At 37.8% G+C, this 15,614-nt stretch overlaps 1 protein-coding gene across 2 annotated transcripts; it reads right to left on the reverse strand.

The window, feature by feature from the left end:
• Window positions 1-4,067: 4,067 nt before the first annotated feature.
• LOC107562068 (neuroblast differentiation-associated protein AHNAK) lies at window positions 4,068-14,876 on the reverse strand. Of its 2 annotated transcripts, XM_016246629.1 has the most exons (6): window positions 14,836-14,873; window positions 14,403-14,452; window positions 13,883-13,976; window positions 13,529-13,698; window positions 12,550-13,449; window positions 4,068-11,640 (listed from the first exon to the last, which is right to left on the reverse strand). In XM_016246629.1, the coding sequence occupies exons 2-6, from the start codon at window positions 14,403-14,405 to the stop codon at window positions 4,702-4,704; spliced, it is 8,106 nt and encodes a 2,701-aa protein (XP_016102115.1). In that variant the 5' UTR covers window positions 14,406-14,452; window positions 14,836-14,873; the 3' UTR covers window positions 4,068-4,701. The 2 variants fall into 2 exon arrangements, with proteins under 2 accessions (XP_016102115.1, XP_016102114.1); XM_016246628.1 differs by having other exon boundaries at window positions 4,068-13,449; window positions 14,836-14,876.
• Window positions 14,877-15,614: the final 738 nt, after the last annotated feature.

Here is a 15,614-nt window from a genome sequence, read left to right on the forward strand (position 1 = left end):
TGACTTTATAACTCGCAATTGTGAGTTTATAATATCTTGCAATTCTAAGAAAAAAAGTCAGAATTGCGAGTTTATATCTCACAATTCTGTGAAAAAGTCAGAATTGTGAGATAAAAAGTCGAAAAAACTTTTTTTTTTTTTTTTTTTTAATTCAGTGGCGGAAACGGGATTCCATACAAATCTCAATGGAAACGCAATGGGAAAAAAGCCATTTCTGTCATAATTTACTCCCCTCCAGTTGTTCCTGGAGGTCTTTGTGAGCTTCTTATACTGAACATAAAAGAAGATATTTTGAAGAATGTTGGTAACTGAACAGTTGATGGTCTGCATTGATTTCCACAGTGGTGAAAACAACATTATTCAAAATATCTTCTGTGCTGTTCAGCCAAAGAAAGAAATCCATAAAGATATCAAACAACTTGACAGTGAGAAAATGATGACTTTTAACAGTATTGAATGCACTACAAACCTGGCATTCCTCACATTGCCGCATAACAGGCTATCTCTGCTTTAATCAGCCTTACCAAATCTGACAAGGGCCTTGTTTATTACACCCAACTGTTGCAAGAATCTGTTTGAGGTACGCATTAAAAGCACATGTGAAAAATAAAAGGAAGTAGGAGTTTAGTCTTTAAAGATTCTGCACTTAAACTGACAGCCGGCTACAACTGATCTGGAACCCAAGATTCACATCAAGACCACAAAAACAATGCCTGGTGTCAAAAATCATTTTGTGAGAAAATGTACTTTTGCCACTGACAAGTCTAGGAAAAAAAGCAGTTGATGTATTTTACACAGTTATCAACAGGAAAGTTCAGACTTGATGTCTCATGTACATTTTTGCTTGGCAGTTGTAAATGTAAATGTCTTATGACCAGAAGTGTTTATAAAGCCTAGTATCATATTTCAAACTTGAATCTCTAAACCGTCTACATTATCCACATGATCAAAACTTTGCTGAAAACGCTGTTGCACACAATCTTCTACATGCCTTCTGTTGTCCGATTGATAGTTTATACTTTTTTTTTTTTTTTTAGCAAGTAAAAGGCCTTTTAGTATAGGCTAATTCTAAAAACATCCAATCAAGTAAACATAAGTTCCAAAATCAGGTTAAAATATAAGTATCAAATATGATACATCAGGCTTTTGGGAAAAGTTTATTTGTACATCTCTAAATCATTATTATATAACATTGTATTACATGTATTGTCCCCCATAATTAAAACTACAAAGTTTAGATCATACAATAAAACATTTAAATATCATCTTATCAAGACATATTATTAGAAGATATGGAGCGACAACTAATATTTATAAGCATTTAAATATTACAACTAGTTACAACTACAAGTAGTCTACTGTAATAAATAAATATCACCATAATATAGATATCAGTAACTGCACCAAATATTTGCTCTGTATGAGTCTCTAAATAAAATTGCTCTATTTTCCTCATCAATTGTACACTTCATATTCTCCAGTGTCATGTATATGTATCATATCTGATGCATCAAGCTTTTATGGTCATACAAGTTTGATTTGCCAGATATGATACTAAACATACTGTAAAACACATATGCAAACGTTTTTAATATTTTGTCTAAAGCTTCAATAAACTGTTACACTTAAAACAATCATTGTAAGACCTCACAAGGTATACTTTTGTTTGGCCCTTTAAAAGATTTTGTCTCTAAAAGCATAATACAGTTACAAATATACCACATTTGGAGCATACTATTGATGCTCAGTATCATAAACCGCTGCCATGTCAGACCAATGTGTACATAGAATGAAATCTTGTTTCGCTGACAGTAATTTGACAGTAAAACGAAGGAAATTAATAATGGAAGAAGCCAAACCAGTGTGTTGTCAACAAATACTTGAACAGTACACACAGACTAAGTGACCATACCTGTCATGCCATACAAGACCCTGAAGAGTCGTGAAATGTAATACAGTTCAAGCATGTACAGGTATGGATTAGTTAAAACCAAAACTTTTGAAATAACGATGTTGTGAACAACGCAAATGATGGTGAATCGTAACCGAATTGTTCTTTTGAATCGGATCTTTGTAGTGAATCGGTTCACAAAACCGGTCTAAACGACTCGCTAGTTAATAAAAACAACCCCAGTGAAACAGTATATGTGCATAAACTTTGCACAAAGTCACTTGTGTATTCATTAAAAACGTAATAAGGACGGTAAGTTAAATAACAAATAGGTCAACTTGATAATTCCGGCTGTTAAGACGTTAGCAAAGCTTACCTGTCGGTCGACGTGAGATCCTGTCCCAAACAACATTAATGTTAAGCAGTAACCAGCTGCTCTTTCGCCGACGACCCGCTGACTGACTGGCCACCGAAAACTGGTAACTAGTCGCAAGAAAGCTTACATTGGTCCGCTGTCATAATGGCTGGTTGTTGCCAACTCTGTAAACTTATTCCCAACAGTTCACAGCGTGAAACGAAAGCACGAAAGGCAAAGATTCACTAAACCGGATGTCTTGTTGCTGTTAACATTGCTGCCCAGTGTTTGAGGGCGGTACTCTTCCAGCGGTGGACCTCTGGGTTTTAGCGAACCCAGTTCAACGAAATCCCGGAAATAACCGAGTCGGTACAAAATGGAGGCACGAGGCCGAAAAAATCCGATTGCATCCGGAAAGCAAGCAAGACCTGCATCTACACGGCTAACCTTTCAGCGTCACGCTGCAGTGGTAATCAGATTGTAGCATCTGCCAAAACTCAACAGTAGTTTATTGTAACTAACCTCGTTGTTTTATTTATTTATTTCACGACACTGGTGACTGCAGGAACTTTTATGGTAGCCTATTTCTAATAATTTGTCAAATTAACCATAAAGTCAAAATAATCATATTTTCAACAAGTAATTGTGAACAACAAAAGGTCTATAAGTCGATTTGCTTTTGAAACTTGAATTTGAAAACGGTTTCGCTCATTTAGACCCAAGCCTATAGGCTACATACTTGATTCAGAGTTTTAACGCTTTTTGACCTATTAATTTCCATGACTTTAGCCTACAAGTATTTTTAACATCACTTATATAAGTTAGAATTATCCATTGGTATCTCAGGTAAATGATGTACAGCGAAGGAGAGTTTTTGACCTATTAATTTCCATGACTTTAGCCTACAAGTATTTTTAACATCACTTATATAAGTTAGAATTATCCATTGGTATCTCAGGTAAATCATGTACAGTGAAGGAGAGTTTTTGACCTATTAATTTCCATGACTTTAGCCTACAAGTATTTTTAACATCGCTTATATAAGTTAGAATTATCCATTGGTATCTCAGGTAAATGATGTATAGTGAAGGAGCGAGAGAACAGGACTAACACATGACCCTGGGGCTCCAACACATGCCCACAATCACAACAACACCTGATGAAGCTCCACCCTCCAGGCCACACCTCCAAAAACAGACAAGTCAGCAGCACACAAGTGCAAAATGTGTTCAGTATGCAAATAGATGACAGACACAAGACCAATCACAATTTAGAATGCAAATAAGTCCATGGGAAATTTTTAATCGTACATTTCTTTGCTCTAATTTGCTATCTTTTAAGTGTGAATCTTTTGAGATTTTCATGTCAAACAATAGCCTAATTTTATGGTAAATTCTTAAACACATGGGCTAGAATGTTTATAAAGAATACCAACACTGCTGTCCACTTTCTGTATGCAAAACAGTTTTGCCAGGTTGGACTGACTACTCTTACATTACATTATTAAAAATAAAGGTGCTTAAAATGTTCTTCACAGCGATGCCATAGAAGAACCATTTTTGGTTCCACAAAGAACCATTCAGTCAACGGTTCTTCAAAGAACCATCTCTTTCTTACCTTTTTATAATCTGAAGAACCTTCTTTCACCACAAAGAACCTGTTGTGAAACAGCAAGGTTCTTCAGATGTTAAAGGTTCTTTATGGAAGGTTTCTTCTATGGCATCGTGAAGCACCTTTATTTTTAAGAGTGTATATGCAGATTTTGTCATAATGAGCAAATACTCTTTATAGCAAGGTTTTCAAAATAACCACTTCAGAAAATGGTACACTAATGTAAATTTTAATTGCATAACATTTGAAGTGTTCTACAACAACTGCTTTTGTATCTTGAAGCAACAATGTCAGTAGGAATATTTCACAAATGATTTATATACATCCATCAAAACAAATCCCCCTACGTGTACCTTATTGTATCAATGAGCACTAAAAATTTGCAAAAACTAAACAAATAGTTGGCAAGAAACGAGATATCCAAACAAACCGTTTTCCAGGCAAAACTTTTTACATGTGTATATTTCATCCGCACTGTATTTATACATTACTGTAGAATTTTACATAATTTACAAAATATATATGATTTACAACATTTAATCAGGCAAGATCCACATAATATTGTCACATATTTTGTCATATACATATAGTACATAAACTCTTTAAAAAAGTTATAACCTAATGATCTATGATACTGTAAGTGCAAGTTTATGCTAACATTTCAATAACATCTCCTTTAGGGAAAGGCTTGTTCATCAGTTTTAAGTTTGCTCAAGCACATTTACAGTATCTACTCTTAAGTTTTTATAGTTTTAAATATGCTATTAGTTCTTATCAGCCCTGTAAACATGATTGCTAAGGACAAGCTCATTCTTGTCTCCCACATCCCTTTCTTTTAATGATCCTACATTAGTTTAAGAACGTTAAATTTCGATGCTTTCAAAGTTCTTTCTGGAACCTCGAGATCCATCGCATGTATTTGCAGATATCTCATTGTCTGTCTGCGACTATGGTCAATTTGCCCGTTGCCCCATCCATCTCTTCTAGGCATCCCTTTGTAAGTGTAGCATATATCATCAGTAGTGTAATAATAACGTCTAGGAACCATCTTCCTATAATAACCTGCATTATCACCTGATCTTTGCATGGTATTCATTCCCATATTTGAATTTCTCACAGCTACATTTTCTCTATTTCTTGAAACTTGAAGTTTAGGCACTGATATATTGTTCCAGTTGCCATCCATATCAAAGCTACTTGCTTTTGTTTTATGATGTCCTGACCTGAATGCCCCAGACATATCATTGTAGTAAACATCTGAAGATGTTGGACCCACTCCAGAGATTCTGGTCTGGCCAGAGACATGTTTTTGCATTGTAGCCCACTGAGCTTTTCCTGAAACTTCCATGTCTCTGTTCAAGTCATAATAGGGGTCCTGCATGTTAAATTCTGGGGCACTATATTTCTGATGTGTCGGTATTCTGAAGTCTCTTGAGGGAGCATCAAGACCATACATTATGGTTGCCTTTGTTTTACCTCTTGGGACTGCAAAGCTGTTAGCATGCATTTGTGTATAGGTACCAAAATCAACATCAGACCTCAGCCCATGAAAATCAGGGCTATCAATTCCTCCTTTAATTTGGTGGGTTTTAAAATTCATCTTTGGAGAGCTGAATTTAACATCTGTTCCTTCTGGCATGTTTCCTGAGAGTTTCATTTTCCCAGAAGGAGAATCAATGCCAAAGTCTGGTGCGTTCACATCAAAACTGGGTTTCTTGAAATTTGGTCCTTTTATTTTGCCTTTATGGAAATCAACATTCATATCTGGGGCTGTGATATCTGGCTTATGACCTCTGATACTGAAGTCTGGGGAAAGAAATTCTGTCTTAATCTTCGGAGTCGAGAGGTCCATTTTAGGTGTCTTTAGATCATAGTCAGGTGTCTTTATTTTGGGTGCTGAGAAACCAATATCAGGCATCTTAAAAGCAGGCATTTTCATTTGTCCAGATCGCATGTCCATGTCAGGAAGTGTAAGGTCTGTTCTTGGACCTTTAATATCAACATTAGGACCATGAATGTTAATATCAGGACGATTAATCCCAGCATTTAATTTGGGAGCTGATGCGCTCAGATTAAGGTTGGGCTGATCAATGTCAGCATCCATATTCATATGTGGTCCTTTCAAACCTGACAGGCCAAAACTGGGCATCTTTAACTTTGGCATATTCATTTTACCTGAAGGGCCATTAAAATCAATATCAGGTGATTTGATATCTAGGTTTGGGCCTTTCAAATCAGACCGAGGCAGAGTCAGATCCATGTCTGGGGTATCGATTCCTCCCTTTATTTTTGGGCTTTTGAGATTCAGCTTTGGAGATCTGATTTTAAGATCAGGTCCTTCTGGCTGGCTGTCTGAGAAGCCCAGCTTTGGCAGTTTAAATTTGCTTGAAGGTGCATCAATGTCAAAGTCTGGAGTGTTCCAATCAAGATTGGGTTTCTTGAAATTTGGTTCTTTCATTTTACCTTTAGGTAAATCAACATTCAAGTCTGGGGTTGCGATATCTGACTTATGACCTCTGATGCTGAGGTCTGGTGAATCAAAGTCTGCCTTAAACTCTGGAGCTGACAGATCCATTTTAGGGGTATTCAGATCATAGCCCGATGTTTTGAGTTTGGGTCCTGAGAAATCAACATCAGGCATCTTGAGGGTGGGCATTTTCAGTTTTCCAGAAGGCATGTCCATGTCTGGAAATGCAAGGTTGGTTTTTGCACTCTTGAAATCAGCATTAGGTCCATGAATGTCAAAATCAGGACCATTAATCCCTGCATTTAGTTTAGGAGTTGATGCATTCAAATTAAGGTCGGGCTGATCAATGTCAGCATCCATGTTCATATGTGGCCCTTTCAAACCTGACAAGCCAAAACTGGGCATCTTTAACTTTGGCATATTCAATTTACCTGAAGGGCCATTAACATCAATATCAGGTGTATTGATATCTAGGTTTGGGCCTTTCAAATCAGTTTGAGGCAGAGTCAGATCCATGTCTGGGGTATTGATTCCTCCCTTCATTTTGGGGCTTTTGAGATTCAGATCTGGAGCTTTTGGCTTGCTACCCGAGAAGCCAATTTTTGGCAGCTTAAATTTACCTGAAGGGCCATTTATGTCAAGGTCAGGTGCATTCATGTCAAGATTGGGTGTCTTTAAGTCTGGTGTTGTAAATTTACCTTTAGGGAAATCAAGATTCATGTCTGGCCCTGTGATATCTGGCTTATGACCTTCAATGTTCAGGTCTGGGGAATCAAAGTCGGCCTTAAACTTTGGAGCTGACAGATCCATTTCAGGGGTCTTCAAATCATATTCAGGCGTCTTTATTTTTGGCCCTGAGACACCAAACTTGGGCATCTTTAAAGTGGGCATTTTCATTTTTCCAGAAGGCTTGTCAATGTCTGGAAGAGTAAGGTCTGTTTTTGGGCCTTTAAAATCAGCATTGGGTCCATTTAAGTCAATATCAGGACCACTTAACACTGCATTTAGTTTAGGAGCTGATGCATTCAAGTTAAGGTCAGGCTTATTAATGTCAGCATCCACATTCATATTTGGCCCTTTCATACCTGACAGGCCAAAACTTGGCATCTTTAACTTTGGCATATTCAATTTACCTGATGGGCCATTAATATCAACATCAGGTGATTTGAAATCTAGGTTTGGGCCTTTCCAATCAGTTTGAGGCAGAGTCAAATCCATGTCTGGGGCATCTATTCCTCCCTTCATTTTGGGGCTTTTGAAAGTCAGCTTTGGATATTTGATTTTAAGATCTGGGCCTTTTGGCTTACTACCTGAAAACCCAATTTTTGGCAGCTTAAATTTACCTGAAGGGGCATTCATGTCAAGATTGGGTGTCTTTAAGTCTGGTGCTGTAAATTTACCTTTAGGGAAATCAAGATTCATGTCTGGACCTGTGATATCTGTTTTATGACCTTCAATGTTCAGGTCTGGAGAATCAAAGTCGGCCCTAAACTTTGGAGCTGACAGATCCATTTCAGGGGTCTTCAAATCATAGTCAGGCGTCTTTATTTTTGGCCCTGAAACACCAAACTTGGGCATCTTTAAAGTGGGCATTTTCATTTTTCCAGAAGGCTTGTCAATGTCTGGAAGAATAAAGTCTGTTTTGGGGCCTTTGAGATCAACATTAGGTCCATGTACATCAATATCAGGACTATTTATTCCTGCATTTAGTTTGGGAGTTGATGTGCTCAGATTGAGGTCGGGCTGATCAATATCAGCATCCACGTTCATACGTGGTCCTTTCAAACCTGACAGGCCAAAACTGGGCATCTTCAGCTTTGGCATATTAAATTTACCTGAAGGGCCATTAACATCAATATCAGGTGAATTGATATCTGGGTTTGGGCCTTTCAAATCAGTTTGAGGCAGATTCAGATCCATGTCTGGGGCATCTATTCCTCCCTTCATTTTGGGGCTTTTGAGATTCACCTTTGGAGATTTGATTTTAAGATCTGGGCCTTTTGGCTTACTACCTGAAAACCCAAATTTTGGCAGCTTCAATTTACCTGAAGGGGCATTGATGTCGAAGTCAGGTGCATTCATGTCAAGATTGGGTGCCTTTAAGTCTGGTGCTTTAAATTTACCTTTAGGGAAATCAAGATTAATGTCTGGACCTGTGATATCTGGCTTATGACCTTTAATGTTGAGGTCTGGGGAATCAAATTCTGCCTTAAACTTTGGAGCCGACAGATCCATTTCAGGGGTCTTTAGATCATAGTCAGGCATCTTTACTTTTGGTCCTGAGACACCAAACTTAGGCATCTTTAAATTGGGCATTTTCATTTTTCCAGAAGGCTTGTCAATATCTGGAAAAGTAAGGTCTGTTCTCGGACCTTTGAGATCAACATTAGGTCCATGTACATCAATATCAGGACTGTTTAACCCTGCATGTAGTTTGGGAGTTGATGTGCTCAAATTAAGGTCGGGCTGATCAATGTTAGCATTCACATTCATATTTGGCCCTTTTAAACCTGACAGGCCAAAACTGGGCATCTTTAGATTTGGCATATTAAATTTACCTGAAGGGTCATTAATATCAATATCAGGTGTTTTGGCATCTAGGTTTAGGCTTTTCAAATCAGTTTGAGGCAGAGTCAGATCCATGTCTGGGGTATCGATTCCTCCCTTTATTTTGGGGATTTTGACATTTAGGTCTGGAGAATCAAAGTCTGCCTTAAACTTTGGAGCTGACAGATCCATTTCAGGGGTCTTCAAATCATAGTCAGGCGTATTTACTTTTGGTCCTGAGACACCAAACTTGGGCATCTTTAAATTGGGAATTTTCATTTTTCCTGAAGGCTTGTCAATATCTGGAAAAGTAAGGTCTGTTTTCGGACCTTTGAGATCAACATTAGGTTCATGTACATCAATATCAGAACTATTTAACCCTGCATGTAGTTTGGGAGTTGATGCACTCAGATTGAGGTCTGGCTTATCAATGTCAGCATCCATGTTCATATGTGGCCCTTTCAAACCTGACAGGTCAAAACTGGGCACTTTTACCTTTGGCATATTCAGTTTACCTGATGGACCATTAACATCAATATCAGGTGATTTGATATCTAGGTTCAGGCCTTTTAAATCAGTTTGAGGCAGATTCAGATCCATGTCTGGGGTATCGATTCCTCCCTTTATTTTGGGGCTTTTGAGATTCAAGTCTGGAGATTTGACTTTAAGATCTGGGCCTTTTGGCTTACTACCAGAAAAACCAAATTTGGGCAATTTCAATTTACTTGAAGGGGAACTGATGTCAAGGTCAGGTGCATTCATATCAAGATTGGGTTTCTTGAAATTGGGTCCTTTAATTTTACCTTTAGGGAAATCTACATTCATGTCAGGTGCTGTGATATCTGGTGAATTAAAGTCTGCCTTAAACTTTGGAGCCGAAAGATCCATTTCTGGGGTCTTCAGATCATAGTCAGGAGTCTTTATTTTGGGTCCTGAGAGACCAAAATCAGGCATATTGAAAGTTGGCATTTTCATTTTTCCAGATGGCATGTCCATGTCTGGAAGTTTAAGATCTGTTTTCGGGCCTTTGAGATCAACATTAGGTCCATGAATGTCAATATCAGGACTATTTATCCCTGCATTTAGTTTGGGAGTTGATGCACTTAGATTAAGGTCAGGCTTGTCAATGTCAGCATCCACATTCATACGTGGCCCTTTTAAACCTGACAGACCAAAACTGGGCATCTTTAGCTTTGGCATATTAAATTTACCTGAAGGGCCATTGACATCAATATGAGGTGAGTTGATATCTACATTCGGGCTTTTTAAATCTGTTTTAGGCAGAGTCAGATCCATGTCTGGGGTATTGATTCCTCCCTTCATTTTTGGGCTAGAGAGATTGAGCTTTGGATATTTGAGTTTAAGATCAGGCCGTTTTGGCTTGCTACTTGAGAAGCCAAATTTTGGCAGCTTCAGTTTAGCTGAAGGGGAATTTATGTTCCCCTTCAGATCAGGTGCATTTATGTCAAGATCGCGTTTCTTGAAATTTGGTCCTTTCATTTTTCCTTTTGGGAAATTAACATTCATGTCAGGTGCTGTGATATCTGGCTTATGACCTCCAATGTTGAGATCTGGGGAATCAAAGTCTGCCTTAAACTTCGGAGCTGACAGATCCATTTCAGGAGTCTTCAGATCATATTCAGGTGTCTTTATTTTTGATGCTGAACGACCAAAATCAGGCATCTTGAAAGTGGGCATTTTCAGTTTTCCAGGTGGCATGTCTATGTCTGGAAGCGTAAGGCCTGTTTTTGGACCATTGAAATCAGCATCAGGTCCATGAATATCAAAATCTGGACCATTTATCCCTGCATTAAGTTTGGGAGTTGTTGCACTCAGATTAAGGTCGGGCTGATCAATGTCAGCATCAATCTTCGTATGTGGCCCTTTCAAGCCTGACAGGCCAAAACTGGGCATTTTTAGCTTTGGCATATTCAATTTACCGGAAGGGCCATTGACATCAATATCAGGTGATTTGATATCTAGATTTGGGCATTTCAAATCAGTTTGAGGCAGAGTCAGATCCATATCTGGAGCATTGATTCCTCCCTTAAATTTGGGGCTTTTGAGATTCAGGTCTGGTGATTTGATTTTAAGATCAGGCCCTTTTGGCTTACTACCAGAGATACCAAACTTAGGCAGTTTCAGTTTACCTGAAGGGGCATTTATGTCAAGGTCAGGTGCATTCACATCAAGATGGGGTTTCTTGAAATTTGGTCCTTTAATTTTCCCTTTAGGTATATCAACATTCAAGTCTGGGGTTGTGATATCTGGCGAATCAAAGTCTGCCTTAAACTCTGGAGCGGACAGATCCATTTCAGGGGTTTTTAGATCATAATCAGGAGTCTTTATTTTGGGTCCTGAGAGACTAAAATCAGGCTTCTTGAAAGTGGGAACTTTAATTTGACCAGATGGCATGTTCATATCAGGAAGTGTAAGATCTGTTTTCGGGCCTTTGATATCAATATTAGGTCCATGTACATCAATATCAGGACTATTTAACCCTGCATTTAGTTTGGAAGTTGATGTGCTCAAATTAAGGTCGGGCTGATCAATGTCAGCATCCATGTTCATATGTGGTCCTTTCAAACCTGACAGGCCAAAACTGGGCATCTTTACCTTTGGCATATTAAATTTACCTGAAGGACCATTGACATCAATATCTGGTGAGTTGATATCTAGGTTTGGGCCTTTCAAATCAGTTTGAGGCAGAGTCAGATCCATGTCTGGGGTATCGATTCCTCCCTTTATTTTGGGGCTTTTGAGATTCAGGTTTGGAGATTTGATTTTAAGATTTGGCCCTTCTGCTTTTTTACCAGAGATGTCAAATTTTGGCAGCTTCAGTTTACCCGAAGGAGCATTTATGTTGAGGTCAGGTGCATTCATGTTAATATTGGGTGTCTTCAAATTTGGTCCTTGAATTTTACCTTTAGGGAAATCAACATTCACGTCAGGTGCCGTGATATCTGGTGAATTAAAATCTGCCTTAAACTGTGGGGCCGAAAGATCCATGTCTGGAGTCGTCAGATCATAGTCAGGCTTTTTCATTTTAGGTCCTGAGAGACCAAAATCAGGCATCTTGAAAGTTGGCCTTTTCATTTTTCCAGATGGCATGTTCATGTCTGGAAGCGTAAGATCTGTTTTTGGACCTTTGAGATCAACATTAGGTCCATGAATGTCAATATCAGGACTGTTTATCCCTGCATTTAGTTTGGGAGTTGATGCACTCAGATTGAGGTCTGGCTTATCAATGTCAGCATCCATGTTCATATGTGGCCCCTTCAAACCTGACAGGCCAAAACTGGGCATCTTTACCTTTGGCATATTCAATTTACCTGATTGGCCATTAACATCAACTTCAGATGATTTGATATCTAGGTTCGGGCCTTTCACATCAGTTTGAGGCAGAGTCAGGTCCATGTCATCGATTCCTCCCTTAATTTTGGGGCTTTTGAGATTCAGGTCTGGAGATTTGATTTTAAGATCAGTTTCTTCTGGCTTGCTACCAGAGAAGCCAACTTTTGGCAGTTTAAGGTTACCAGAAGGAACATTTATGCCGAGATCACGTGCATTTAAGTCAAGATTGGGTTTCTTGAAATTTGGTCCTTTATATGTACCTTCAGGAATATCAACATCCATGTCAGGTCCTGTGATATCTGGCTTATGACCTCTTATGTTGATGTCTGGTGAATCAAAGTCTGTCTTAAATTTGGGAGCGGACAGATCATAGTCAGATGTTTTTATTTTGGGTCCTGACAGGTCAAAATTAGGCATGCTGAAAGTGGTCGTTTTCAGTTTTCCAGATGACATTTCCATGTCTGGAAGGTCTGTTTTTAGAACTTTGAAATCAGCCTTTGGTCCATCAATTTGTATATCAGAATCATTAAGACCTGCAGCTACTTCAGGGTATGCCAGTTTTGACCCCTTCATACTTCCATCATAACTGATGTCTGTGTTCTTGTTTCCAGAGAGGCTAAACTTTGGCAGTTTAAATTTTGGCTTCTTGACATTAACCGATGGTACATCCATATCCATATCAGAAGAATTAAGCACTGCTTTTGGGCCTTTAAAATGTCCTTTTGTGAGGTGCATCACAGGAGATCCTTGGGTATTTGTCAGTGTAAGATTTGAATCTGGTGCATTAATACCAACATCTATTTTTGGATCTGTATATGTTCCACCACGTATGTTGATTTCCCTATCAACACTGGTCAAGTTCTTTGTGGAATGATGCGATGGATCATCTCTTGAAATATTGGTTTTGATCTTTGCTGATCTCAGCAGGTCAGATCCTTGTACTAACATTTCAGAGTCATATTCACCTGTAGAATCCTTGGCATCATAATGGACCATGAATGGCCCCACTTGATTGTCAAATTCTGTTTCATATGGAGTGAGACGCATTCGATCGGCATTCTCAAGTAAAGACGACACATTTACTTGACCTCTTTTGCGGTCAAGTGTTTGGGTTGTCACTGGTCCATTGTGTATGCCATGTCTGTTTTCCTTAACAGTTTTATTTCCTTTCATGAATTTTCTGACTTTAGCATTGAAGAGCTTGTCATATGAATCTTTCCACACCTGTTGAAACATTTGAATCGTAAATTAATTTGTTTGGGGGTTTCATGAGAAAAAAAAGGTCAATGTGATGTGCACAGACCTCATTTGGAGCTTTGATATCCAGGCTTTCCAAGCTCTTGCTGGATTTCATACCATGCTTCGTAATCCCCTTGTCATTATCAATCAACTTTAAAATGTCCACAGCTTCATTCTTCTTTTGTTCATTCCTCTTTAGTTCAAACTGACCACTGGCACCCACAATTTCATCATCTTAAATGGAAATGTAATGTAGCGTGAAATTTAGTCTATTATAAACAGTTATCCTTAAATTTCCACCATATCAGTATTAATGGCAAGCCATTTTCTCCACAGTAAAAGTGAACCAGCAATAAGGCTCAATTAATATACAATGACATGGAAAAAAAATCATATTCAAACAGTCACGAAACTGTACCTTCATGTAAGTGCAGGTCTGTGTATTCCAAACCCTCTACAGACACATTGTCAACTTCAAGTAGCAGGCTGTCAGAGAGGCTTCTTCGAAGAGCCTGCAAGTTACAAGATAATATCATGGTGTATTTTTTTTTTCATATTTCTTGAAATTAAATGCATGCATAGAAAAATTTAAAATTATAAAAATTTTAAATTATAAAAATTATGAAATTAAAGATTTTTTGTGATAAACATAAACCTCTGCCAACTGCGCTACTCATAATTAATTTATTTAGCATTTATTCCTAATAATGGCAAGCACATGAACTTAAAAATATATTTGATAAAAAATTATGAAATTAAAGATTTTTTGTGATAAACATAAACCTCTGCCAACTGCGCTACTCATATTTAATTAATTTATTTAGCATTTATTCCTAATAATGGCAAGCACATGAACTTAAAAATATATTTGATAGATTACACAAAATGCGTACACAAAATATAGTTGATACAAATTGGATAAAATAAAGATATCATACCATTTCACTAGTATATATTTACAGTGAAGAAAAGCCTCCAAATCTCAAACCTGTTGATGCAAAAGAAATGATTCAGCGGCAGCAAGACACCCACGTTTCAGTGCTAATTATTATTGACACATGTAATTGTGAACATCACTGAACAACTATGAACATCACTGAATGAAAAAAACCCTTGCCTCAAAATGAAGCAAGACTGAGCAAACAACACTAACTTCTTTTAAATTTACTTTACACTTTGCCAGTTGACGCAAGGGCATCTATCTTGGTGTGCAATTCATCCTTAAAGACGTTAATGCTTAATGAAACATCTGCATTTATCCCACTGGCAGACTGATGAAACTGAGGTATTCAAGGAATTGTTCAGGGATAGTGTAACAAGAGGGCGTTAGGAACAGGTTAGGCCAGGCAAAGGAAACTGAACAGACCTCACCTTGTTAACCACACCCTCTGTATTAAACATGCGAAATCGTAGAGGTACCAGATGCACCCATGATCATCTGTAAGGGCACATATTTTGATAATCTGCTCAACCATTTATTAAAATGATTTAATTGTCTAATTTCATTGAAACAGGTTTCAAAAACATCTAATTACTAACCATCATCTACAGTATATGATCTATTAACCTGTATATTTACAGTAAACACTGTACACACAAATTACAGGTAGAGGACCTAAAAGTGGGCTTCAGAAACATTATTTTTGATGACAGAGTAATAGACAGTAAAATTATTCAGAAAAAGTGGTCCCCAAAGAAATGATCATGTTAATGTACAAATTCACAACTTTAAATATCTTATAACTGTCCCTGTGCAATACTTTAATACCCAACTTAAGTGCAGTTTGTAATATTAATACATTAAACCACTCTTAAATGACAGTAAAAACACAATTAAATCAGCATAACCTGTGCGAGTGCTGCATAGTCATACATAACAAAAACAGCTGGACACCTGTGCTTGCTAAATAACCACACCCTCTGTATTAAACATGCGAAATCGTAAAGGTACCAGATGCACCCATGATCATCTGTAAGGGCACATATTTTGATCATCTGCTCAACCATTTATTAAAATGATTTAATTGTCTAATTTCATTGAAACAGGTTTCAAAAACATCTAATTACTAACCATCATCTACAGTATATGATCTATTAACCTGTATATTTACAGTAAACACAAATTACAGGTAGAGGACCTAAAAGTGGGC

Source organism: Sinocyclocheilus grahami, unplaced genomic scaffold (genome assembly GCF_001515645.1).
Source record: "Sinocyclocheilus grahami isolate Dianchi unplaced genomic scaffold, SAMN03320097.WGS_v1.1 scaffold804.1, whole genome shotgun sequence".
Classification (NCBI taxonomy): domain Eukaryota; kingdom Metazoa; phylum Chordata; class Actinopteri; order Cypriniformes; family Cyprinidae; genus Sinocyclocheilus; species Sinocyclocheilus grahami.

Bases quoted from the DNA above. Each gene is read 5' to 3' on its own strand.
- LOC107562068 (XM_016246628.1), bottom strand. The intron at 13,699-13,882 runs GTACAGTTTCGT...TTTCCATTTAAG, and splicing joins AGACCTGCACTTACATGAAG to ATGATGAAATTGTGGGTGCC. The intron at 13,450-13,528 runs GTCTGTGCACAT...ATGTTTCAACAG, and splicing joins ATATCAAAGCTCCAAATGAG to GTGTGGAAAGATTCATATGA.